Consider the following 24,774-nt stretch of genomic DNA (forward strand, 5'->3'; position numbering starts at 1 on the left):
GAGGCACCTTGTGTAGAGAGAATATGAAAGAAACATCTAGGATATATGATTTCTGCCCTCATTCTTTCCTAGGGCTCATTTCTCTTCTGAATTGCAGGTGAAAAATGCATTGATGGTTCTATGGGGCTTCACTGTGAAATAGGCTGGCTCCGAATGCCGAATATCCTTTTGTGAAGGTATTTTTTTAATGCAGAAAGGAGGTTATTGCCACGGAGCAGTGCAGAGACTCAGCTCCAGTGTATGACTTGGCTGGTAAAATCTTGGCTGTTTTTTCCTTACATTTGTATTCTACACACGTCTAATGAAGTGCCTGTTGGTAATATATATTATCGTAAGGACAAGGGTTCACACTCCACAGACATGTCTGCTTTGTGAGCTCTAAAGTTACTCATATACTACGAGGATTAGAGAGGGTTTGGCCATGCTCTTATTTGACTAAATCTAATATCGGCGAGTATCTACTATAGTTAGCATTTTTCCTACACATTTGGAGTCATAATAAATTATTGAGAAGAAAATATATGGGCTATACACTTGCACTCTGGGCTCATTTGCCAGTGGTGAGAGGATGGGTTTTTCTCGATTTTTTGCACGTGTGACGCCCACATGGCCCTGAAAATAACTCCTCTTGAGTTTTGAACTATCAGGTGGCTAAATTAATTCCTGGGTGCTACACAAGACATTTTCCAAGTCCTTAAGAAAGGTCAATAAGCAATTACACACCCCTGGCTGGCTCTTGAAAAACATATTAGTGCCAGCTCCATATACCCGGGCTTATCAGCCAGACCCATGCATATTTAAGAACTAACCTTCTCTATGTCGGCCACTGAACGAGCAGACTGAAGAGGAATGCATTATACATCAGAGCGCCGACTTAGACTCTCCAGTTTTTCTATATTCAATAACACCGTACACTATGGCTCCATTGTCCCTTGTCTCAGCAACACTTGAGGGAATTTGTTTTGACCAACGTCGGGAAATATTGATCTTGCGAGCGCGCTATTGTTTTTCAAAGTGCTTCTGTTCCGACCTCATCTGCGGGCGGCAGAGAGACGGATCCTCATTTGAATGCAAGCCGCCTCAGACAGCGACTCCAGTGTCAAATCTAAATAATTTGAGGAAAGCGATACACATTCTGTCGGTTGGGTTTACTATTTAAAAAGGACAATCAAAGCAGGTTCTAATTTTCACCTCCACCAAAATACTCAGCAGCATCAGAACTCAAACACATCATAAATAATGCATGAAGAAATGCCTTGCATTCCACCACTTTTCTTCCAGATACACCCCCACCCCCCAGCTGGCTCCAACGTTACACACTACAGTACGCTGTCTGTCTCTCTACGTACCACAAGAAGAAGAAAGCAGTCAAGGAATAAGCAGCAAGTTGTGAGAGTCTGTGAGTTGTGTTAGTTTGAAGGAGAAGATATCGGTTTGTGAAAGAAACCCAATGGCAAGACACAAGACACATTTTACATCCCCCATGGCAAGCCCCTGTACTGTACAACTAACTTACTCCTAACCAACCTGGTCCGATGGTAGGGTTAGAGGGTACCAACCTGTGTGTGGGTTGACCAGGATACTCCCTGGCGGTATCCCTGTGGCTTCCAGGGGAAGCAAATAGTAGCTAGTGTTAGCTGTATTTGCTGGTGGTGGCGGCACCGGGCCGCTCCTGCCTCCCGCCTCATAAGTCACAGTACTACTAGTGCAGGTGCCTGGGTAAGCCACTGGGCAGGGGGGCGCGGCGTGGTTGTGAGGGTGGCCAGCCTGGGTTAGAGCTGGGACGGTGAGGGGCAGCTGGGAGCGAGAGAGCGAACCCGTGGAGGACCCTACACTACTAGAAGACTCTAGGGAACCTAGGGAAGGAAGGAAGGAAGGAAGGAAGGAAGGAAGGAAGGAAGGAAGGAAGGAAGGAAGGAAGGAAGGAAGGAAGGAAGGAAGGAAGGAAGGAAGGAAGGAAGGAAGGAAGGAAAGCCTTAACCTACAGACACAGCAGAGTTAACACACCATGCTTAGAGTTGTTATATGGGGATGGACAGGGAGAGTCGTTAGATGCATGCCAAGGGTCAAAGGAGATACTGATGGTATCTACTGGAGGAGAAGCTGCTTGAATTCATTGGGTATTTATATTAGTCTGGCTTAGACAATCACCTATAACTGTATAATGCATCAATGGTTGAGGCCACATCCATAAAAACCTTTAGTTGACCCAAGTAGAATTCTAATGTTTTTCATTAAGAAATGCACTACTTTGAAAGGTCAGTTTTGAAATTCCAAACCTACACAACCAATGATCTATTCTAATTACCTGTGGGACTGATGCGGTCATAAAATAGAAAGAGGATGATAATATCGTCAGCAGCTCTAAATGACAAGTTAATTAATTTCTTGATTAACGTCTAGCTATTCACTTTGTTTTGCTATTCACTTTGTGTGTCCAAGCACCACCACCATGTCCATGGTGGGCAGAACAGAACACAACACTTAATGAAAGTAATAGATTCTTGAACTGTACATAATTAGATCATTAAGACTGGAATCTAATCACTGTCTGGTAAACAAAATAAAACATGATTGACTAAGACATTCTACTACAATTCTAAAAGAATAGCAAACCACTGATAGCATTTTACCATAACATTTGTAGAACTATGGTTCAAAGAAAGGAAGAGAAAATGTATAAACGCAAAAATAATGCTTTGTTGAATTGGCTAGCTACTTCCCCTATTAAACTGACCATTGTATGTTTGAGATGGGGCTCTTCTTTTTGTGAACGTAATAACCAATGAATTCACACTCCAGATACCAAATGGTTGTAATAAAATGAGAGAGGAGGAGCGGCAAATATAATAAGAGGAGAAAGTATGCTGGAAAGGCACGCATTAGAAAGCACACTGCTAAAAATGTACACACTGTCAACATGTGAGTGGTATGTTAAGTGTCAGCAAGGTGTGACAATGCACTAAGACCTGCATCAGTCTTGTGTTGCCAAATAGAAAAGAAGTGCTCCGTCAATATCTTGATCAAATAAAATGAAGGGGGGGAACACACAAAAAGCATCCTATATCAACGCAGAGACAGGAGATGAAATGTGCATGGTTTGGTTTTCCTCATCTGCCAACATCTGTTTGAGAATACACCTACAGCACAAGACCACACAGTGAAGCACCCATTTCACCTGGCAGGAGTCTTCATAGGGAATTTGTCTCTAAAGACTAAAAACATTCAAACCCTTTGACAGAATGATGGGCATTATTCTACAATCTGCTTTTGTCATGTCACATGGCTTCTCTGATTGGACACTCCTCTAATGGACAGGCCGTTTTGACAGGTGCTGCACTGCTGATTGGCCAATATAAAGGTGGAGATTTAGAGTGAAGTGAACTGTGCTTGGTGGTTAGTTTGGTTAAACCACACTGAACTCTGCACTCACCATGGAGGGTGGCATTCAGTCTGGTTTAACCAGGCTAGTTGATAGTGGAAGTGGTGGTTATTTACCAGTCTTAGAGAGGCGACCCATGCTCTTGCTGCTGCCCGAGCTGTCTCCCCTGATGAGGACGGAGATGCCGCTGAAGCTGCTGGCCTTGGTCATGGCTGGCCTCAGGTTACGGTTGGAGCTGTCAGAGTCTGTGCTGCTCCACGGCCGAGGGTCAGAGTACTTGGGTTCGTTCTCAGAGCTGCTCTGGCGACTGTTGGCCGGGCGGCCATCTTTTAACCTGAGGAAGGAGCCATTTTAAACCATTATGGGATTATACATTTATTAGCTATTATAAGAGATAGAAACAGATTAATAGCATAACCGTTTCCTAAGTAGAGAGTAAGAGATGGGGAATTTGTCATGGCTATGTTACGGTGAGAGATAATTACCTAAACATTTGCCGCCTTTGCTGTGTGCTGTTACAAGCATCATCCTCCTGTATCCTTTTTTCAAGAGCAAAGCCATCTGGACCCTGTAATAAAATAGGCTCTGTTCGCTACTTGTACTTATTGACTCAAACTCTCGTAATCTGCATTGAAAACCTATTAAATTAATATTAAGGGAATTCTATGGGATGGTTCTTACATCTTGAGCAAATATCCTGTCTCTGGCCCTCTGGTACTCCTCCTCTCGTTCCTCTATAGACTTACTCCTCCGGTCGTCCTTCAGCCGCATCCTCATCTAGACACGTCAACACAATGCTTTAGCACTAACATCTGACACATCCATCAACTGTCTCCTTTAGCAATGGTTTGTTAGTTAACAGTAACAAAGGGCTAAGGGAATATACTCTAGGAAACACTGAACTAATCACCATTAATACCATTTGGCCATTGACTACGCTTGGCGCATCAAGGAAAAACACTTTTCAAAATGGGGTTGTCTTTTTAAAACTTTACTGGCTTTCATGGAGAAAAGCTAATTATTTATTTTCGCATTTTAACTTTCTTTCTTGGAAGCTCATTGATCATAATGAGGTCTAGTATTGGGGAGCCTCACATCAAATGACTATCTTACCATGTTGTCATCTTTGTCTGAGCCGGAGTTGTCCCTTTTGAGAATGTAGCGCTTTTGGAAGTCGTCAGTTTTGTCGTCTTTGATGTGTTCTGAAAACTTTTGATCAGGGCTACAGAGAGAAAGAGAGAGATATGGGGGGGGGGGGTTAAAATAAAACTTGAGTTGTAGTACGAATTCGTTCCAAGAAACCTGAGATGTTTACACCATCTCCCTTCCGCCTCAAACGCTGTTGCTCTCCTCCCAACCTTCATCACCCAATATTGAAAACGCAGATAATTACGTTTCTCCAAAAACTCATTTCGAGGGCTGCAAAGGAAAATCTCTTTTTCCTTGGCAGAATATTTCTGCAGGCTTAGCCATTTGAATTAAGAGTAGGGATGAACATTTAAATTATTGGTTGCGGCAGAGAGGGACGAGAGACATTACTCACATTCTTGTATTGCTAGTTTTGTTGATGATTACAGATTTCCCGGTTTGGTCGACGTTGTGGTCTAGGCCGAAGTAGGCGGCGACGCGGTGCAGCAGCATTCTGTGGTAGGAGGTCATTGGAGGGAACTTTCTCTTCTGGCTTCTGAGGAGGAGGATGAGGAGAGGACAGGGAGGAGAGGAGGAGAGAGGACAGAGGAAAGGGGGAGAAGACAGGAGGTGGGAGAGGATGGGAAGAGAGTGGGAGAGGACAGGGAGAGAGGAGGATGGAGGAGAGGACAGGGAGGAGAGGAGGATGGAGGAGAGGACAGGGAGGAGAGGAAGAGAGAGGACAGAGGAAAGGGGGAGAGGACATGGGGAGGTGGGAGAGGATGGGAAGAGAGTGGGAGAGGACAGGGAGAGAGGAGCATGGAGGAGGGGACAGGGAGAAGAGGATGGGGGGCAAGTACAGGGGACCAAATCAATAATTCAAAGAGGGACTACAGGACAATTAGGAACAGTCGTTCTGTGCAAAACGGTCCAACATAGCCTGGAGTCAAATCTCATTAGTTCTCCCCAGGCAGAGAGAGACATCACACAAAATTATGCATGAGGCTTAATAAATGAACAGAAACAGCTTATTCTGTTGAAATGAACCACCCCCCCACCAAATCCTCAACAAATCAAGACACAAGAGACTCGGAAATTCAATTGAAATGCACCCCAAAAAAATCTAGACTCAGCTGAACTACTCACTCGTTATTACTGATAAAGTCGAGAATGTCCTGTTCCAACTTCAGCAGCATCATTCTGTCCCTGTGAATATAATGGATTGAACATGGAGAGAATTTGTTTGGAGTCTGTTTAGTCATTTGAGCATCCATCTCATTACCTCAGGGTATGAAAAAAACTGCAATTAGTAATCGACTGATGAAGATGCCAAGTGTTCAAACCTTTTAGAGAATGAGTCTTTGCTTATTCACCAGTGAAAGAGAACAGCTGGGCTTGTGGGAACAGACAAAATATTTTTAAATGATTGGCATGGCTACACACCTGGGGTTGTTTTTCAATGTGTTTACTAAGAATTCATGGATATCGATCCCGGTAGAGTCTGTGTATTCCTGACTGGAATCTGGAGGGGAAAAATAGGCATTAAAGAAAAACTTTTCTATTGTGTCTCCTCATTTCGCAGAAACTTCGCAAAAGTTAGAGCATTAATAAGCAAGAAAGATAAAAAATAAATAAATAAGCTAAACTTGTAGGACATAGACCATCCATTGCTTTTTCACTTAATTTTACAGAAATGTTGAAGGTTCATTGAGTGCTGACTGAGAAAGCTGTTATTTTAGTTTATTTTAAATAAACTTTACAACCTCTGAGAAACCTCTGGTTCCAGACAATAGCCGGTGCTTTCCCACACAGGATGGCTGTCCCCCAAATGGAAACCTATTTTGTATTTAGTGCACTTCTTTGGACCAGAGCCCATAGGGGACGCAAACAATGCCTACCTCTGGACAGCATCTTCCTGGGCATCCTCTCAGTCTTTTCTAGCAGCTTCTCCACACCTTTGTTCTCCTCATCCTTGATGGGTGGCACCTCCTCTTTGTCAAATGACTGGGAGACCTGGATCTCAACTTCATCCTGCAAAATAAAGACAAGACTGTTGGAGTCACCTTTTATAATGAAATAAATGGGATAAGGTGATTTCTATTTCTTAAGGAGCTATCCATCAGGATAATGATGAGGACCCCCCCAACTTTCCAAATGTACAGATCATGTAGCTAGTGGGGTGGCATGGTAGGAAAGCCCATGTGTACTAAGGGTTATCAGTTTAATGCTATGATCTTGAGCATTCACAGCCTACAGAGTAGCTAGAAACAAAGGTTTCCCGCCTACTCTTTTTCTGATTAAGAATCTGAAGCACCCAGAAAGTCTTTAATTTAATCTTTTGGTCAATACTAAAGTTGAAGTAAAACAAGCACACAACGAGGCCGAGGGACAGCAAATGTTTTTTTGTTTTTTTAAAATGGGGAAATCTGCAATGTTTACATTGGAAGAAAAAAAAAATTGCACCGCCCCTGTAAAAAGTACTAGTTTAGGGGAGTTGCAGCTTGCTAACAACGCTTTGATGCGGCACAGACTGAGTGAAAGCAAGAGAGTGAAGGATGGTGAATAGAGTGGGGGGGAAAACTCCTGGGAAAGGAAATCTCAATCACACACCAGTTCAAGGGCATAAATCTGACTGAATGAGTCTTAGTGACACCCTGCCAAGCGTATTCTTTCATGAGGTGGGAGATAATTTGACAAGCATTTGTTTAATTCACTTACACAGTCAGGGAGTTTCCATATTGCTCCTGATTTAGGGTTTTTATACAGTAAACCAGTTAAACGAGACACTATTTCATTCTATGGAATGGTTGGAATGAAAGAAAGTTGGCCTAACACCTAATAAAACAAACGTGTTCTACAGAAACTTGGATTCAATTAATTAGACAGATTTGAACCCCTGCTGTCAGATTAAAACAAATTATATGAATAGGCTAATTCTAGTATGACCTTTTGGGTCTTAAAAAAATTCTGATTTCATGTTGAACAAAAAAAATGTGAGAATCTAGACCACAGCTAACACGGAACCCAAATCGGCTGCGCGCGTGCGTCATCGTGCATACATTTATTTTGTCCCCCTACACCAAACGCGATCACGACACGCAGGTTAAAATATCAAAACAAACTCTGAACCAATTACATTAATTTGGGGACAGGTCAAAAAGCATTAAACATGTATGGCAATTGAGCTAGTTAGCTTGCACTTGCTAGCTAATTTGTCCTATTTAGCTAGCTTGCTGTTGCTAGCTAATTTGTCCTGGGATATAAACATTGAGTTGTTATTTGACCTGAAATGCACAAGGTCCTCTACTCCGACAATTAAGCCACACATAAAACGGTCAACCGAATCGTTTCTAGTCATCTCTCCTCCTTCCAGGCTTTTTCATCTTTGAAGTTAAATGGTGATTGGCATCTACACTTTCATAGTATTACCATGACAACCAGCAAAACATTTCGTCTTTCAATCACCCACGTGGGTATAACCAATGAGGAGATGGCACGTGGGTACCTGCTTCTATAAACCAATGAGGAGATGGGAGAGGCAGGACTTGCAGTGTGATCTGCGTCAAAAATAGAAAGGAGTTCTATTTTAGCCCTTGGCAACGCAGACGCTCGTTGGCGCACGCGAGCAGTGTGGGTGCAATAATTGAATAACATTGATTTCTAAATTTATGAATCATGTGGTGAGTGACCTGAAACTAGGTAGGTGCTTCAATAGTCACAAATCCTTTCAAGCAACTGGAAACGTCGTGTTATTCAAACAAATTCCTTTCTGAAGCTTTTGTTGGGGGAAAAAATGCTGTTCTGGAGGCTGAAGATAACCAAAGAGGGGAACAGTTGGTGAGGTGTGGAAACTACAGGAAATTCTTGTGAACCTCTTTCTTGACGTTTCACTATTAAAAGAGATGCACTTGTGGGGTATAAATATGCAATGAAATGATGGTTTGACACCAGCTGATGGTTTGGGGAGAGGCAGTGAATTGTCATAGGAGGGGCGTGGGGGATTTGCAGTTTACCTTGTGTTCTCGAGGCAGATCAGTGGTAATAGGGAGAGGAGGAGAGGACTCTTCGCAAACAGCCAGGCTCCGAACTAACTTTAACTTTGAGTTAGACTGGGGATTGGAGAGTGGTGAGGGTTAAGAAGAGAGTCAGGGTGGGACAAATACGGTGCAGGTAGAGTTTGAAAACACACCACAAACCAAGCGCATGGAGGGAGGGGGTATCAGAAGGAAAATTAAAAGGAACCCAGAGTTCCCGTGCAAGCACAGCACACACTAGCATGGCAACCCAAGCTCAAGACAACACCATGCACACGGTCACCTAGGTTAGATTGACCATTAACTGGTCACTGGTTAGATCACTCGTCATGATTCTGATGCATTAGAATTTAGAATTTGCACTTGGATAACTGAAATCCACAAGCTTAAAAAGTGTAAAAAATATATACTACACAAAATGGGGGGGGGGGGGGGTGCAGGCAGTGTAAATTAAAAGGGAAAAACAACTCATTGTCAGCTATTAGATGGTGGGGTTCATCAAGCAAACACTGTTACAGACATGCCTCTTGCCACTGTACCTTGGGCCTTTTTCCCATCTGTCCCGGTGTTTGCCGCTGTACGGTAGGCAATGAGACAAAATGGATCACATGAGACAAGGGTCTCATTGTCTGTAAGCCCTGGGATGAGTCCCCTTAATAACAAAATGACTGAGGACCATTACATAGTAAAGATAGGAATCTGCTCTCGAAACCAATTATTCCATCTCTTACAAAAACAGATCCATTAAATGTTTTTGTAATGAAGAAATGTTAAGATGCAACCTTTTCTTTTGCCTAAATATGCAACAGATTCTAACCTTATTTATAAATGGTTGATGCACAATAACATTTTAATTTGTTTTCCCTAATGCATCAGGCTAAACTATACCCAAGTCTAAATAAGTCACTGTAGTAGAGGATTTGGAAAGAAAGCGTTCCTTGCCCTCCATGCTACTCTAAATTCTAGACTTGGAAGAACGGCCGCGGGGAATGGTAAAATAACTGTTCTCTCCTGCACACACATCTAAAACAGCACCTTGTGTGCAGTGAGGCGCCTCGATCTGCAAAGTGGAGGAGACAGATGGCGGTAAAGGCATTTGTTCCGCCTCCTCATCCCCCTAGGGTAATACAGGAGAAGTTTGTGGATAAACTGGGATTTGAGATCGAGATTATCTGCTTTTCCCCTCTTGCATGGATCTCCTCAGCAGACTGACTGCATGGTTCTTGGCCTTTCCATTCCCTTACAGGTATATTCTCCCCCCCCTAATCTTTAGTACTATACAACCACCTTTACAAGGGGGGGCAGCCAGGCTAAGATATAACTGAAATGGCAATCTATTCCATATAAAGTGCACTACTTTTGACCAGAGCCCTATAGGCCCTATATAGTAAATAGGGTGCCATTTCAAATGCAGCTCTCCTCTGACTGCTGTAATACCATATATAACCACCTATACACATGGAGCCAGGTTGAGAGTAGACTAGTGGTGCTGAGATATGAAAAGGGTCAAGGTTTTTCAGAAAGGGGGATAGCATGAGGGAAATGTTACAGCATGAAAGGAGACTAGCCTAGCTGTTCAAATCTTTCACGCACTACCTGTCAGAGGATGGGAGAGAAAAAAACGATATAGGCCGCCTGACATATAAAACCTCCACAAGGTTAACCTTCAAGCGTATGATAACTGAGTAGTGGTTTTGCGGTACACCGCTTCTGCGGGTTCTCACAACTCAATTATCTGACAATTGATTGGTTGTGCTTTGCCAGGGACTCCCCAGGGCCCCTGAGCCTGTGCTGTATCAGAAAGCAATTATTTCTCCCCGCTCTGCTAACCATTACAAAGCCCACCGATACCCCCAACCCTCACACGTCTGTCTCACTAGTCCCCTACCATTTCGCGCTGCATATACCTTTAGTGTAGTCCTCCGATACATAACCCAACCCCGTCAACTGACATGCCATACTTTGATACGGAAATTGTGTGGGTAGGGATGGTTGATTTTGTGGGGAGGAGGGGTTGCAGGCGTTGGTAAAAAAAAAAAAAAAGGCTGACTGGTACGGGACGGTGTTGGGCCCAGGGGGTAAGATACAACCCTGCTCTGATGAGATTTACCTGAGTTTCGTTCTTGTCTTGGCAGCAGCTCTCTGGTTGAATCTTGGGTTGGAGCTGGGTTTGAGCTTTGGCCTGTGGCTGGGTCTCTGCCTGCTCCCTGCCGTTTGTCTTGGTCGGGCTTGGTTCTTCTCCCCCCGCTGGTGTTGGTGTGGCACTGGCATGGTGGCTCTCCTTCGTCTCCACACCTCTCATAGTGTCGCTAGTCTCCTTTACAGTGACAGTATCAGACATCCTCATTAGAGAAGGCTACTTGGAGCTTCGTCTACCAAGAGCTCGAGACCTAGAGAGCAGAAAGAGATGGACAACACACGAAACGGTTCCTTCGGTCAGCCTCAGCCACTGCTTGTTCTCCTCGAGGCTACTGTTTCAGCAGCAGCTATTTGTATTAACAGATCAATGAAGTTTCCTCAATGACAAATCACCCAATATTATAGCCAACTGTGTAATAATGCATCATTGTAAACCCTTAACCTCTCCCCCTTTCCCTACACCCCTCCCTCGATCTAAATTGATGAAAACCATGTCCCTGAGAGTGTGAGCAGCACCTGGCCCTCAGGAGAGCCCAGCCAGCTCAAAAGTGCTAATGAGAATCAGTGGCTTCTGAAGCGCTTCCATTAACACTTTAGAGGGTGAGATATGCTCTACTCCTGTGTGTGTGACGCTCCTCTACTCACAACGTGGTCCTGCCTGACAGTGCGTGTCTGGTGCCAGGGCGGACGTCAGCATGGCCAGATGGTGCAGCGAGCTGTGACTGCTCTGCCTGCCAGGCTGCCTGCCTCGCAGGGAGAAAGACACGGTGGTGGTGACACTCCCATATGCGGGCCTGTAGACGCTGTAGCTAGCAGCACTGAGGCCTCCAGGGATCCCGATCTTCCTTATCGTGAAAACGGGAGAAGCAATCTCCCTGCGTTATCTCCTATCTGGCAACCTGTCACCACACTGGCATCCTATTCTCTCCCACCCAGTCTCTCTGGCTGTCACTGCCCGCTCTACCCTGCCTATCCAGTCTGCCATCTCTAGTCTGAAATGGACTGCCTCTTTAATGCTTTGTCCTGAGACATGGGCTGTGACTATTACTGCAGAGGATGTAATGTCTGTGATGCGAGTGATGTCTGATTTTGTGTGTGTGTGTGTGTGTGTGTGTGTGTGTGTGTGTGTGTGTGTGTGTGTGTGTGTGTGTGTGTGTGTGTGTGTGTGTGTTATTTACCGGCTGTGGTGCTTGGCCTGCAGGTCAGTGGTAGCGCCAAAGAGAAGGGCGAGACCCACTGAGGCGGGGTCCCTCTGCGTGCTGCTGCCGTTGGTGTCTGGGTGGTGCTGGACCAGTTGGTGGCTGAGGCTCTGGCTTGTGTGGAGCTGGGTCGTGCTGGAAGCCCTGAGGAAGAGGCCCATGTCCCCGTCACCAGCACTGGGTCCGGCAAGCAACAGCGCTGGCCTCCGACAAGGCTCTCATGCCCCTCAGTGACCTGGGGAGAGAGACAGGTGGAGGGAGGAAGAGAGAATGGTTTGTTAGCATGTGTATTCACTGGTGATTTATGTATTTAAATGTAAACTCATCTTTAACATATTTGTAAAACAGGGTGTTGAATTTATCACGTGCATACACACTCACATAGAGTAGGAGTGATACTAAAACAATCATTTTGAATCAACTTTATTTGGCTGACCGAATGGCCACTGTCTAGCTGAGAAGACGTGGATTCGTTGCTTCTCTGATTATTTTCTCTCCTGTGGTTGGAGGCCAAACTGCAGGGCAGGAGGCTGTCACAGAGAGCTAACGTTTCCATTTCTCAGCTCCCTCAGAGCTCCGCCACGCTCTAACCCCGCTAAACTCTGCTCTCTTCTGGGTTAAGAAGCTGTGTGGAGGAAGTCCCAGTCAGAGGGGTCGGCCAGGAGGTCAAGTGGATTTCCAGCTCGCTCCATAATCCAGTTAACAATGGCTCCAACTCATCTCTTAGCCCTATGGAGCCCCAGGTAACCGGGCACTGATTCACCTCGTAGAGGTTGCCATGGGCACCAAGAAGCATGGTGTCATGGTAGCTAGTTCCTCCTAAAACTGGTCCCTCTCTTCAGTCCAGTTTACTGAACAGTTATCTGATCTGCTCTACACTGGCCAGGATAACTCTGTTGGTGCTTCTCAATTCAATTTTTTTTGCAGAATTGAGCGGTGTAAATACCAGTCCAAATAGAGGCCTGAGATCATAGGGACGTGTTGACTTGAGAATGGCAGGGCACAGCTAAGCAAACACTTGCTGTGTACCTGACTGACAACGTAGCACATTTATCAGGCTAATGGAGATGGCGCAGAGCTGAAGCAGGGGCTGCTGCATTATTTAATCTTCCGATGGCCTCGCCTGATTGGGATTCATGAGATCTGTAGCCCAGGGCTGGTGGGGGGCTGTCAGTAGAGAGGACAGGTGTGTGCGCGTGTCTGGTTGGCTTTTAGTGTGACACACACACACACACACACACACACACACACACACACACACACACACACACACACACACACACACACACACACACACAAATGCTTGTCAACACACACACACACACACGCACACACCCGTCTGTCGGTGTGCTGCAGCCTCCTGTCTGTCAACAGGGCGTGTGGTGTCTGTCACAAGTCCCTCTGCTCCGTCTCTTTCCCCAGGCCTCCTGCTGTCTGGGCTGCCTGCCCTGTGCTTTTTGGGAGTGACAGCCTGCCATAAGCCCTCCACATCTCAACTATGCGAGCTGCGCTGTGGGGGTCACAGGGACCAGACGTCGGCGAGGGGCTGAACGAGATACTCTGCATATTTTCCCACCTCTTCTCTAGGCGGACTCACACTCAAGGACAATTATGCTTTTAATGCGACCAGACAAGAGCAGTTCTGGAATTCATGAGAGCTCAGTAGTTCACCAATCCCCCCACCGCCCTACCACCCCTCCCGTTTTTTTCCGCAGCACATCCGGCGTCAGGAGAGCAAGGACGACCATGCCTGGCCAACCTTTTCCCTCCCACGCCCCCACTCTGGAGTGGCCACAGATGGAGGCTCCCCCAGGCAGAGAGAAGGAGAGCAGGGTTGGTTGGTGGTGGAGGGCTGGTGGTAGAGAGGAGAGTACAGTACCGTCTCTTCTAGTGGGAGGACCAGTGCTGCCTGACTGAGGCCCCATGAGGATCAATCTCCATTACACAAGTTCGTGGTGCGGTCATCTAAGAAGCAGGTCTTTCTTGACCCTGGACATTGAGCCTTGTAGTCACATGACTCTTCAGGGACTTCTGGTCTCAGTAGAATTTTCGGTGTCTGTCCATATGCTTGTGGTTTGTGTTTTCTTATAAATTTATGAGTGCATCATTTCTACGGCAAATGCTCGTTCTCCTCACAAGGTGACTTGGTTCACACAAATGTATTTGTGGATGACAGATGGAGAATATTAGAGGCAACGGGCATTTTTATTTTCCTCAGACAGAAAATCTGCAAAAGGTCCAATTCATGGAGCTCTCTTCTTTCTCCAGGGGATTTTATTTTGTTACTTTTCCTTCTTTCCTCTTCAATGGGGGGGGGGGTTCCGTGTCCACATTTCGCACTAATTGGCCAGGGTGTTCTAGCCGAGCGGCTAGCCGGAGCCAGACAGAGACAGCACCGGCCATCTCTTCTCCTCACAGTTGACTCGAGGAATGCTTAGGTGGTTAGGGCTTTACATCAAGCTGCTCAACCAACTGTGGCCGACCAGTGAGCAGAGGGAAAACTAAGAGTACAAATAAGGGTGGAAGTGGCGAGTTTGTGAGTGATTGTAACATGTGTTTGTGTGTGTGCATGCCTCTCTCTTTCCGATCAGTCATCCAGTCGGCAAATGGATCTTGGGAGATACAAATGAGATCTGTGTTGTGTCAACGAGTGACAGCTAAGAGTGGAAAAGGTATTGATTTTGTCAGGCTGGATAAATAAGCTGTTTGCTGCTTCTTCATCCCTGCTGTGTACAAAACAAGAGGCAGGGTAGCATCCCAAATGGCACCTTACTCCTATATAGTGCACTACTTCTGACGAGGGCCTGTCCAAAGTAGAGCACTATATAGGGAACAGGGTGCCATTTGGGACTCATGCAGGGAGGTGTCCTATAGACTTAAATAGTGAGGAAGCATGGCACGAACATGGGCAGGAGGACAAGAAAGCAGGAGCAGTCCGCTACGGTCGATCTGCAAGTTGACACTGTAATAAACCACAGAGACAAATGGACTGATCTGTCTGTGACAGTCCAATCATGTGTTAACTAACCATGAACATACACAATTTTAGTTTCCAGAATATAAACTAGGTAAACAGTATTTCCTTCGTATGAAAGCATGTGACTCACCAAAAATAATTCTACCCTTTATCTGTGGGGAAAGCATTTATGGCAATGCAACAACTACCATTTTTTGGGGTCAAGAATAAAATAGTCAATTTATGTAATTCTGCAAGATTAGAATCCTTCGTGATATTGAAATAAGAACTGAGGGAGATGAAAACTTTAATTAAATTCCTTCCTTTCAACCTTTGTTATCTTTTAAGCACATAGACCTGGAGAGAGTTTCTCTCTTTTTTTACCACCCACACACACACACAGGGGGATGGCGTCCTTATTAATAATCCCCATCAGCACTGGGTGAACTATTTTTTCATAGCCAATTATATTTACGGATGATTGACAGTTGGCTGGCGTCAGAACAGAATATAATTTGCAAGGGGGGGTGCTCTGAAGCCTGCCACTACTGTGCCTTAACCACACACACACACACACACACACACACACACACACACACACTTAAAACACAAAATGAAAAGAAAAATACCACAGTGATGCCAACTCCGTAACTGCCCCTTTTTGCTCCCACCGTGCCCCCTTCCCTTACATACATTACCATCTGAAATATGTCATTCCCTGGCTTCAGTTTGGAACTGCGCCAAGAAGTACACTGTTCCATTGACGGACTAAGATTCCGGTGCATTCAACACTCTGAAGGCTCAAAAGACAGTCCACCTCTAGCCCCAGGGTGCTTTCTTTAATGACGCTCTCTGAGTTACGGGAGATTTTTTTTTAAATGCCCCCGAGGCAGGAGGTTCAACTCTCAGACCCCAGTGGTGCTGTTCATTTCCATCTGCTTAAACACAAAGCCGTGATCAAAAGCAGAGTCTTGCCGGCCAAACGGTTTTTTATTTTTATGAATGCAGGAATAAAGAAGTCTATATCAATGTCCGAGCCAGGGCTATCAAAAATGAGATGGGCGAATTCCCAGTAGTGCGGGGCAATATGGACAAAAATCCATATCACCATAAATGTAATGAAATTATCACGATAACGATACATTGAACGATACGTTTAACATTAATGTGCACCAATTACTTTTTATTATATTACCCTTAAAACTACTACTACTACTTTAAATGTGTCAATCATTGTCCCGTTAGCAATAGCCCATTTTAGCAGACTTATTTTATTTCAAACTTCACATTCCTCTATTAAAGGCTACTTATCGTTCTTATTGATATCAGTAAAAATGTCCTCGATAAATGGCCGGTATTGATACATTTTGATTGATCGTCCCAGCTCTAATTCACCATACATCGAACTACACTAATGACTTCAATAGCAAATCACAATATCCACTATCCATCATCTCATCCAGCAGAGAGAGGAGACATGGTGAATCTCTCACCTGCTGTGTGAGTTTCCTAACAGATGGGCCAGGTGACTTCAGGGCTGCCGTCAGAGGTGAGGCTACCTCTAGCTTCCTTTCAATTACCAACGGGGAAGAAAGAGGAGAAAGAATGAATGAAACATATAAGGGAAGGAAGGATAAGGATCAAAATCCTGGTGCAGTTTTTTTCCTTTGCTGGACGGCAGCAGCCGCCACTCAGCACACAAAGGAGCGCTACTTTCCACTAATGAGGACTTCCTGCGGAGGTTAGAGCGCAGTGCGCCGGGCTCCGCTCCCTCCCCGGCTACATCCATATAGCAATTACACCACTTAATTGCCTTCATGAGCCAGATATTCCCCTGCCTTTTGCCCCAATCATAATGCAATTACGCCAGGTTTCTGGGCAATGTTAAACGCCATCTCTGGAGTGCATCTCTGGGGCATTGTGGCTTGCAGTAGCACTGGGTCCCGTTATGTTATTAATTTCAACCTCCTCTTAGAGTGAGGCTGGAGGAGACTGAACTGAATCATTAGCCAGACTCTGAAAATGACCCTCGTCGCCTCGCTCCGGCCGTCTGGGACTGTGATGGGAGCCAAAGCTCACTGATGGCAAGTGACATTTGGGCTAGGCATCAAATTATAATCCTTCACTTGGTCCCCTTCATTAGATGTGCGATTAGTAGACATAAAAGGATATGAATTGAAGACGGGGGGAATTGATGAGAATGGCTGATGCAGAGTAGCCGTTAGGTGTGCGGTGCCAGTGGTGGTCTGACGGACTCCATTCCCATCATAACCTTGTCCCACTTTACCAGAACTCTGATTGCCCCATTTAACAGAAATGAGATGCATAGTATTCAGGGAAACTAAATACAAGTGGCCCCACTCTACCAATTACGGCACAGTTCGCACACACTTAGCATAAAAATGATTTGCTAACAGTCCCCTAAGGTATCATATGGGGAAATAGAATAGGCGCAATTACCAGTGAACTATTAGCAAATAAAGCCAAGCTCGTAACGCTATAGAATAATCTATGACAGGGATAATAACCAATTCATCAGCCAGCCAGAGGACGATTGAGGAAACAAACACACCTGGAGACACAGAAATGAGCATGAAAATGCTGACAGAGGCACAAGACAAAAACAGCAAGCCTCAACACTTCTAAATGGCTTATGAGCTGATTGAGCACTTATTAACAGAATTGCAAAAATGACAGAAGAAAAATAAGAAGCGCACTCCTACTAGACAACGTAATAATATTCAGAGTTGCAAAAGATCTGCATATTCCGCGCCCCATTAGACGCAACAACTTTTCCGGTGTGAAAAAAGCCCCCGTGTCACAAATTGACAACGCCATTGAAGGAGAGAGATGGAGACTGTCTTACTGTTGCATTCATTTCCCTCCTGGTCCAAGCATGGCACAGCGAGTAAGGTTTTAGAGAGGGACTGAGCAGCTTGGGTCCGAGTGCCGTGGTGCTATTCAGCACACATCAAAAGATCTCAGCAGGGGATCAAGCGCACCGCTTCCTTCCCCCTCTCTAACCTAAGGGGAAAAAAACTTTGGGAAAGAAACAACGTCGCAGCAGCGCAAATAACAATATTTTCAATGGGGAAGTTAATGGGGCTACGGCCAAAGACAACCTTGTTGCAAAAAAATCACAAAGCTCCAGACAGCTAATCATATTCCTCCTTTTCGTACGCAAAGCTTGTGAACTTCTAGAAAAGCCGCAGCATATCCCCGGCAAACTCTGCTCTCTCACTGCAAATTGCTGAATACTACAGCCACGCTCACAAACAGTCTCAGGTTTATTTCGCTATGTACAAAGACAAACGGAGACAAGACACTTACACAGGGAGCTCATATAATGGACATTGTTCTGGTAGGTACTTGCACCTCTCGAGAGGAGTGTGCACAGCACATATCACTCACCTGCCACATTGTAGCCACCATTATTTCCATTGGTCAGGGGTTTAGTTTCCATAGTACCAGAGGCTGCATTGGCTGTGAAAGTTGCTGCTCGGAGAATTGTCCCCGAGACAGCCCCCTTCTTCCGCCCTTTCTTTCTTCCTTTCTTTCTTCCTCTCTTCGCGGCGCTAGCTCGCTCTGTCTGTGCCGGGCTGCCTAAGTGCCAGAGCCCATGGTTGGGTTGAGACTCTCACTCCGAAGCCTCGGAGACAGAGCCAAATCAACGACTGGGCTGTATGATGTCAGAGCTGGGCTCAGCCACTCAGGTGGCTCGGCTGAGCTCGCGGCACGTCACTGGCTAAATTGAGCTCTTTATTAGCGATACAGCCCGAGCCCACGGCGTTGAGAGGAGCCATGGGATGTTTACCTACCTCACCCATCCCTCCCCCTTCATAACCAACCACCCCCCCGCAATAAAATCACACCCCAACCAGAGAGTGTGTGTGGGTGTTTGTGTAGGAGTGAGTGTGTGGGAAAGGTGGGGGTATGTTGGACCACAGTATATGCCTTACAGAGAAATAGTGTAAAGAGGTAGTGTGATGTAAAGAAAGATTGAGAGAATTCTACTGTCTATGTGTATTTGATTAATTGACTGTAGCAGTCAATTAAGGGGGAGAAACATCTCATTTGAATAAAGGTTTTGACCCGTCTCTTCCGCAAGTCTTTTAGTGAACAAAACGTGTTTATAAAGAGATAGTTACTACAAGATAAAATATTTGATTATTCATTAGCGATGAAGAATTGTTCATCAAGGAATGCTTGGCCTAATCAACCAACTAGGACAACATACAGATGCTCAGGCCTACCCATGGCTGCGCCCCTGCCCAGTCATGTGAAATCCAAAGATTAGGGCCCAATTAATTCATTTAAATGGGCATATTTCCTTAAATGAACTGTAACGCAGTAAAATCATTTAAATTGTTGCCTATTGCAGTTAAATTTTTGTTCAGTATAGTTCTGTACGATGGCGAGTGGTCGGGGTCGATAAACCAGGACGATTCTCCAACTTTTAAATCTCCAGTTAGGGAACATTTTGGCTTCACAGTAGACTGCAACGGCGATTGAAAGAGTGGGTATGTTGCCACTTCTCAATGAGAATAGCCTACGCAGCTGCCAACACCTCAAACATGTTGACACATTTACACCAACATGTACATTGTACCTCAATTACCTCGACTAACCGGTGCCCCGGCACATTGACTCTGTACCGGTACCCCCTGTATATAGCCCCGCTATTGTTATTTACTGCTGCTCTTTAACTTTTTTTTATAGGTATTTTCTTAAAACTGCATTGTTGGTTAAGGGCTTGTAAGTAAGCATTTCTGTTGTATTCGGCGCATGTGGCGGCAGGTAGCCTAGTGGTTAGAGCGTTGGACTAGTAACCGAAAGATTGCAAGATTTAATCTGACAAGGTAAAAAAAATCTGTTGTTCCGCCCATGAACAAGGCAGTTAAACCCACTGTTCCTCGGCCATCATTGAAAATAAGAATGTGTTCTTAACTGACTTGCCTAGATAAATAAAGGTAAAATAAAAAACATTTTTTTAAATGTGACAAATAAAATTTGATTTCAGTATTCCTACCAGCCGAGCAAGACGGAAAGGCAAAGGGCTGCTTTGCAGCGGATTCTGACCAGGCCAAAGAAATAACAAGAGCGATAGTTATGTTTATAACTGGGGATATGCGCCCATTCTCAGTGGTTGAGAAGAATAACGGGTTTCAGCACATCGTGAAAGTGCTATAGCTACGTTATTAACTTCGCCCTCTCCAACCCATTTGAGAAAACGGTTAATACCAGCTCTATATAAGCAAGCTAAAGCCAAAGTTGTCAATGAACTGGCCAATGCATCCTGTGTTGCGATTACAACAGATGGAAGGAGCTCAAGGGCTACAGAGATAGCCCATCACATTACCTCGGAGTGGGAAATTAGAAGTACCGCGCTACAGATATCGGTGCGCATGTTTTTCTCTTTGTAAGAAAACATGGCATAGCCCTATACAATGTCTGAGCCATTTTTACATATTGATTTCATACACATAATGCACTGTGTTTTAGTGTTGCAGAGTAATCGTGTTTTCATTTCAGAAAATACAAAGTGTTGGTATTCCTGGTAGTGCTCTCATTAGGCATTATATGACTCATGATCATATATGGAATCAGGAATTCCAACACTTTGTATTTTCTGAAATAAACTAAACTTAACTACAGTACCAAAACTGAACAGTGACCCCAAAACCGCAATACTACTGAACATACCTTACATACCTACTAAACAAGTAATTAAAATCTGGATGGTATTAAAATAAACAATGGCATTTCTCTCAAGGATAGGGCACAGGCAGCAAAATCCTTTCTTACCCCTCTGCCATTGATCTACGTGGGGTCCTCATAACCCCCTCGGGCAAACACACCGACACCTAAAAAAACATCCAATAAACAATTACTGCAGATGCGTGCGGCACCCTGCCTCTACTGTAAACAAATGTGATTCTCACACCTTCAGAATTATACAGTTCTAGCAGGGAATGAATGCTTACTTCCTCCATCCTCCCCCAATAATATACTACAGATGCCTGTCAAGCAACCATCAGGAGTCTGTGTTCATTAAATGTGTTTACATTATACTGCAACGACGTGGGGAGTTGAGCCCAAAGAAATGGTGTTTGGCAATAACAGACGCTTTGAATGCCTCAGTAAGAAGCAGATGAGAAAGTTGGAGACAATTGGAGGGAGAGGGAAAGTTAGTATAAAAAAAAAAATGTAACCAAGTGTTTGTTTTTGCAAGCATTTCCCTGAAACCTTGTTGCATTATCCCTGGCAGGCTCGAGTCCTAGATTAAAACATGTCCCTGGGCGTCCCTGACAATATTCATATTTGATGATAGCTCCTGAAACGATTGAAACTGCAAGTGCACACACCTTCCCTAAGCTGTAGGAAAAATATAATTTGACTATGGCTTAAATTATCCTGAAAGATAAATTCCGCTGAAAGAGAGAAGAGGCTACTCCTGTATATCCAACCCATTAGACTTTACTCTGTAGTTGAAGAAAACTGCACCCCTGAAACCTGTGCGGACAAACAACTATTTCAGAGAAATAATGACATAAGGTCTAATTAACTAAATTGGTCAAAGAGACTGTTTTTTTTTAAGCATCACACCATTGAGCTGGAAAGTTTCACCGTCACCTCTGGGTAGACGACTATAAGTGGAGGTGCGAGGGACGTGATAGCAGGCAGGCTGGGGATATAGTTGTCGACGCTCTTGAGTGCTAGAGCAGGTCTGGTTGGGCGAACTGTGACAAGCTCACAGGGCTATTTGCATACACACCAACAGGCTACACAGTACACACACAAGCTATACGCTTGCGCACACACAAGCTATACTTACGCACACACAGGCACACACACTCACATCATGGTGTGGTGGTGAAGCAAACATCTAGGCACACAGGTGCTGGTGCCCTCAGCATTTCATACTTCACCAGTGATTGGAAGAAATTGAGTTACACATTGTAATTTTATTTTTGGCAATATTATATTGATACTTTTGACTCAAATGTTTTGCTAGGTAGCATTGACTAGAGCTAGTCGGCTGTACTTGCGGCAAAACTCCGGTATTTTTCATCCTATAGCTTGTTTGCCATCTTTTTAAATATTGAGTAAACATGTTTTCAGCACTTATTTCCTCATGCTCTCTCGTGTTTCTGTAGCCGACATATAGTGAGCAATATGTTTGTAATATCAAATCGCAATACATATAGAATCTCAACCCACATCGCTTTGGCACCTAAGAATTGTGATATCGTATTATGAGTATCTGGCAATTCCCAGCCCTTCAGCTGAAAAGATTGGTTAACAAAATACCTCTGGAATATATCTGGAAGATAAAATCCACCCGGTGCACTACACTACACACCCCTGGCGAATAAGGTAGTTCCTTTCGCCGCTGTAATTGGAGAATATTCACTCATACTAATTAACTGAATGCATTGCAAACCAAGCTAGGGAGGAAATGGATTCAGATTAGGGCTGGCGATATTACCAAAATATCATATTATGTTTGTTTTTGAATAATAAAAGTTCTACATTTGCTTTATGAGTAGCGCTTGTCCTTAGGGTGGCAACACATACATTCTAAGTGATTTCAAAATGGGGCTTTCTATTCTGATAGTTTTATACTGTTCAATTAAACTTCAACCAAAAATATTTTTCAGCATTATCAATTTCCTGCACTCATTTCAGACCACACTGCAACGTAGGGCTGTACTGGTGGGCAAAAAATCTAGACCTTATTTTAACGAAATATTGCAATTTGACTTATGATTTACATCAAAACACTTAAGTGAGAACTGTTGGAATCATGGAAATAGAACGATTATTCTAATAAGTGGGCACCACCAAATGTGAGATTAGCATTAGCGGCTTACCTAATTTGGCCACAAACTAGCTGTTTATAGACAGTAAGAAACAAACAGTGTAATTATAGAACGCTTGTAGACTTAAATTAAGAAGCAAAGTGGAAACAGCATTGTCGTCATCATCTTGTTGCATGTGCTGCATTGACCATGCAGACTGAACGCAGGTGTTCTCACGGTCGAGTAACAACTGCGATCCTTGAGCTTGAGTGACAGGGGACGGGCTAGGTCTGTGTGGAAAGCGGCAGGGAGAGGAGAGAGACGACTCAAGTAGCAAAGTAAACTATAAAAATGGACGTTACACACGGCGGAGTAGCGCATCACAATTAAACAAACCAAACATTGAAATAAGGTTATAGAAGGTAAAGTAAAAACCTAAACCGGTCCTTGCATCAATACCGGTATATAGTCAAATTGTATACCTCCCAGCCCTAATTCAGATTAGCACTGATTTGGTTCAAACTGACAAGTGTGGTAGTGGTGGTGGAGACAATGCATTTACAAAGAGCAACCAACCCATGAGTGACTAATTATAGTAGTGCAATACATACTGCAGTCAATTTAACATGAGGAACACACAGGTAACTGCCAAATTAAAGGAAACGCCAAGATAAAGTGTCTTAACCTGTTATGGCTAGGGGGCAGTATTTTCACGGCTGGATAAAAAACGTACCCGATTTAATCTGGTTACTACTCCTGCCCAGTAACTAGAATATGCATATAATTATTGGCTTTGGATAGAAAACACTCCAAAGTTTCTAAAACTGTTTGAATGGTGTCTGTGAGTATAACATAACTCAAATGGCAGGTCAAAACCTGAGAGATTCCTTTACAGGAAGTGGCCTGTCTGATCATTTCTTGAACTTCTTTGCCATCTCATTCAATTACAAAGGATCTCTGCTCTAACGTGACACTTCCTACGTCTTCCATAGGCTCTCAGAGCCCGGGAAAAAACAGAATGTCGTCATCCCAGCCCCAGGCTGAAACACATTATCGCCTTTGTCAAGTGGCCGATCAAGGGACTGTGGGCTTAGGCCATGCGCACGACCCTGATTTACCATTTCGGATAGTTTCTGGAATGCACGAACAAAACGGCGCTATTCGGATATAACGATGGATTATTTGGGACCAAACCAACATTTGTTATTGAAGTAGCAGTCCTGGGAGTGCATTCTGACGAAGACAACAAAGGTAATAACATTTTTGTTATAGTAAATCTGATTTTGGTGAAGGCTAAACTTGCCGGGTGTCTAAATAGCTAGCCCGTGATGGCTGGGCTATGTACTTAGAATATTGCAAAATGTGCTTTCACCAAAAAGCTATTTTAAAATCGGACATATCGAGTGCATAGAGGAGTTCTGTATCTATAATTCTTAAAATAATTGTTATGCTTTTTGTGAATGTTTATCGTGAGTAATTTAGTAAATTGTTAGTAAATTCCCCGGAAGTTTGCGGGGGGTATGCTAGTTCTGAACGTCACATGCTAATGTAAAAAGCTGTTTTTTGATATAAATATGAACTTGATTGAACAAAACATGAATGTATTGTATAATATAATGTCCTAGGAGTGTCATCTGATGAAGAACATCAAAGGTTAGTGCTGCATTTAGCTGTCTTCTGGGTTTTTGTGACATTATATGCTAGCTTGAAAAATGGGTGTCTGATTATTTCTGGCTGGGTACTCTGCTGACATAATATAATGTTTTGCTTTCGCTGTAAAGCCTTTTTGAAATCGGACAGTGTGGTTAGATAAAGGAGAGTCTTGTCTATAAAATGCTGTGAAATAGTCATATGTTTGAAAAATTGAAGTTTTTGTATTTTTGAGGAATTTGTAATTCGCGCCACGCCTATCATTGGATATTGGAGCAGGTGTTCCGCTAGCGGAACGTCTAGATGTAAGAGGTTAATAGGGCACTGGGCCTCCATGAGCCAGAACAGCATCAATGCACTTTGGCATAAATTCTCCAAGTGTCTGCAACTCTATTGGAGGGATGGGACACCATTTTTTCAAACAAGAAATTACATAATTTTATGTTTTGTTGATGGTGGTGGATGGGGGCATTGTCATCCTATG

The 24,774-nt window shown here is 44.1% G+C and overlaps 1 protein-coding gene across 1 annotated transcript in view; it reads right to left on the reverse strand.

Moving 5' to 3' along the window:
• The window catches only part of LOC106586311 (R3H domain-containing protein 1-like), a 34,267-nt gene extending 15,742 nt beyond the window's left edge, over positions 1–18,525 (reverse strand). Inside the window, 14 exon segments of the mRNA XM_014173473.2 lie at positions 1,560–1,856; positions 3,499–3,716; positions 3,868–3,950; positions 4,064–4,159; positions 4,496–4,604; positions 4,926–5,066; positions 5,657–5,716; positions 5,954–6,032; positions 6,409–6,541; positions 8,524–8,619; positions 9,084–9,119; positions 10,655–10,861; positions 11,862–12,117; positions 18,250–18,525. Coding sequence (XP_014028948.2) covers positions 1,560–1,856; positions 3,499–3,716; positions 3,868–3,950; positions 4,064–4,159; positions 4,496–4,604; positions 4,926–5,066; positions 5,657–5,716; positions 5,954–6,032; positions 6,409–6,541; positions 8,524–8,619; positions 9,084–9,119; positions 10,655–10,846 — 1,540 coding nt within the window. The 5' untranslated portion in view covers positions 10,847–10,861; positions 11,862–12,117; positions 18,250–18,525.
• Positions 18,526–24,774: the final 6,249 nt, after the last annotated feature.

The sequence above is a fragment of the Salmo salar genome, chromosome ssa25 (genome assembly GCF_905237065.1).
Source record: "Salmo salar chromosome ssa25, Ssal_v3.1, whole genome shotgun sequence".
NCBI lineage: Eukaryota > Metazoa > Chordata > Actinopteri > Salmoniformes > Salmonidae > Salmo > Salmo salar.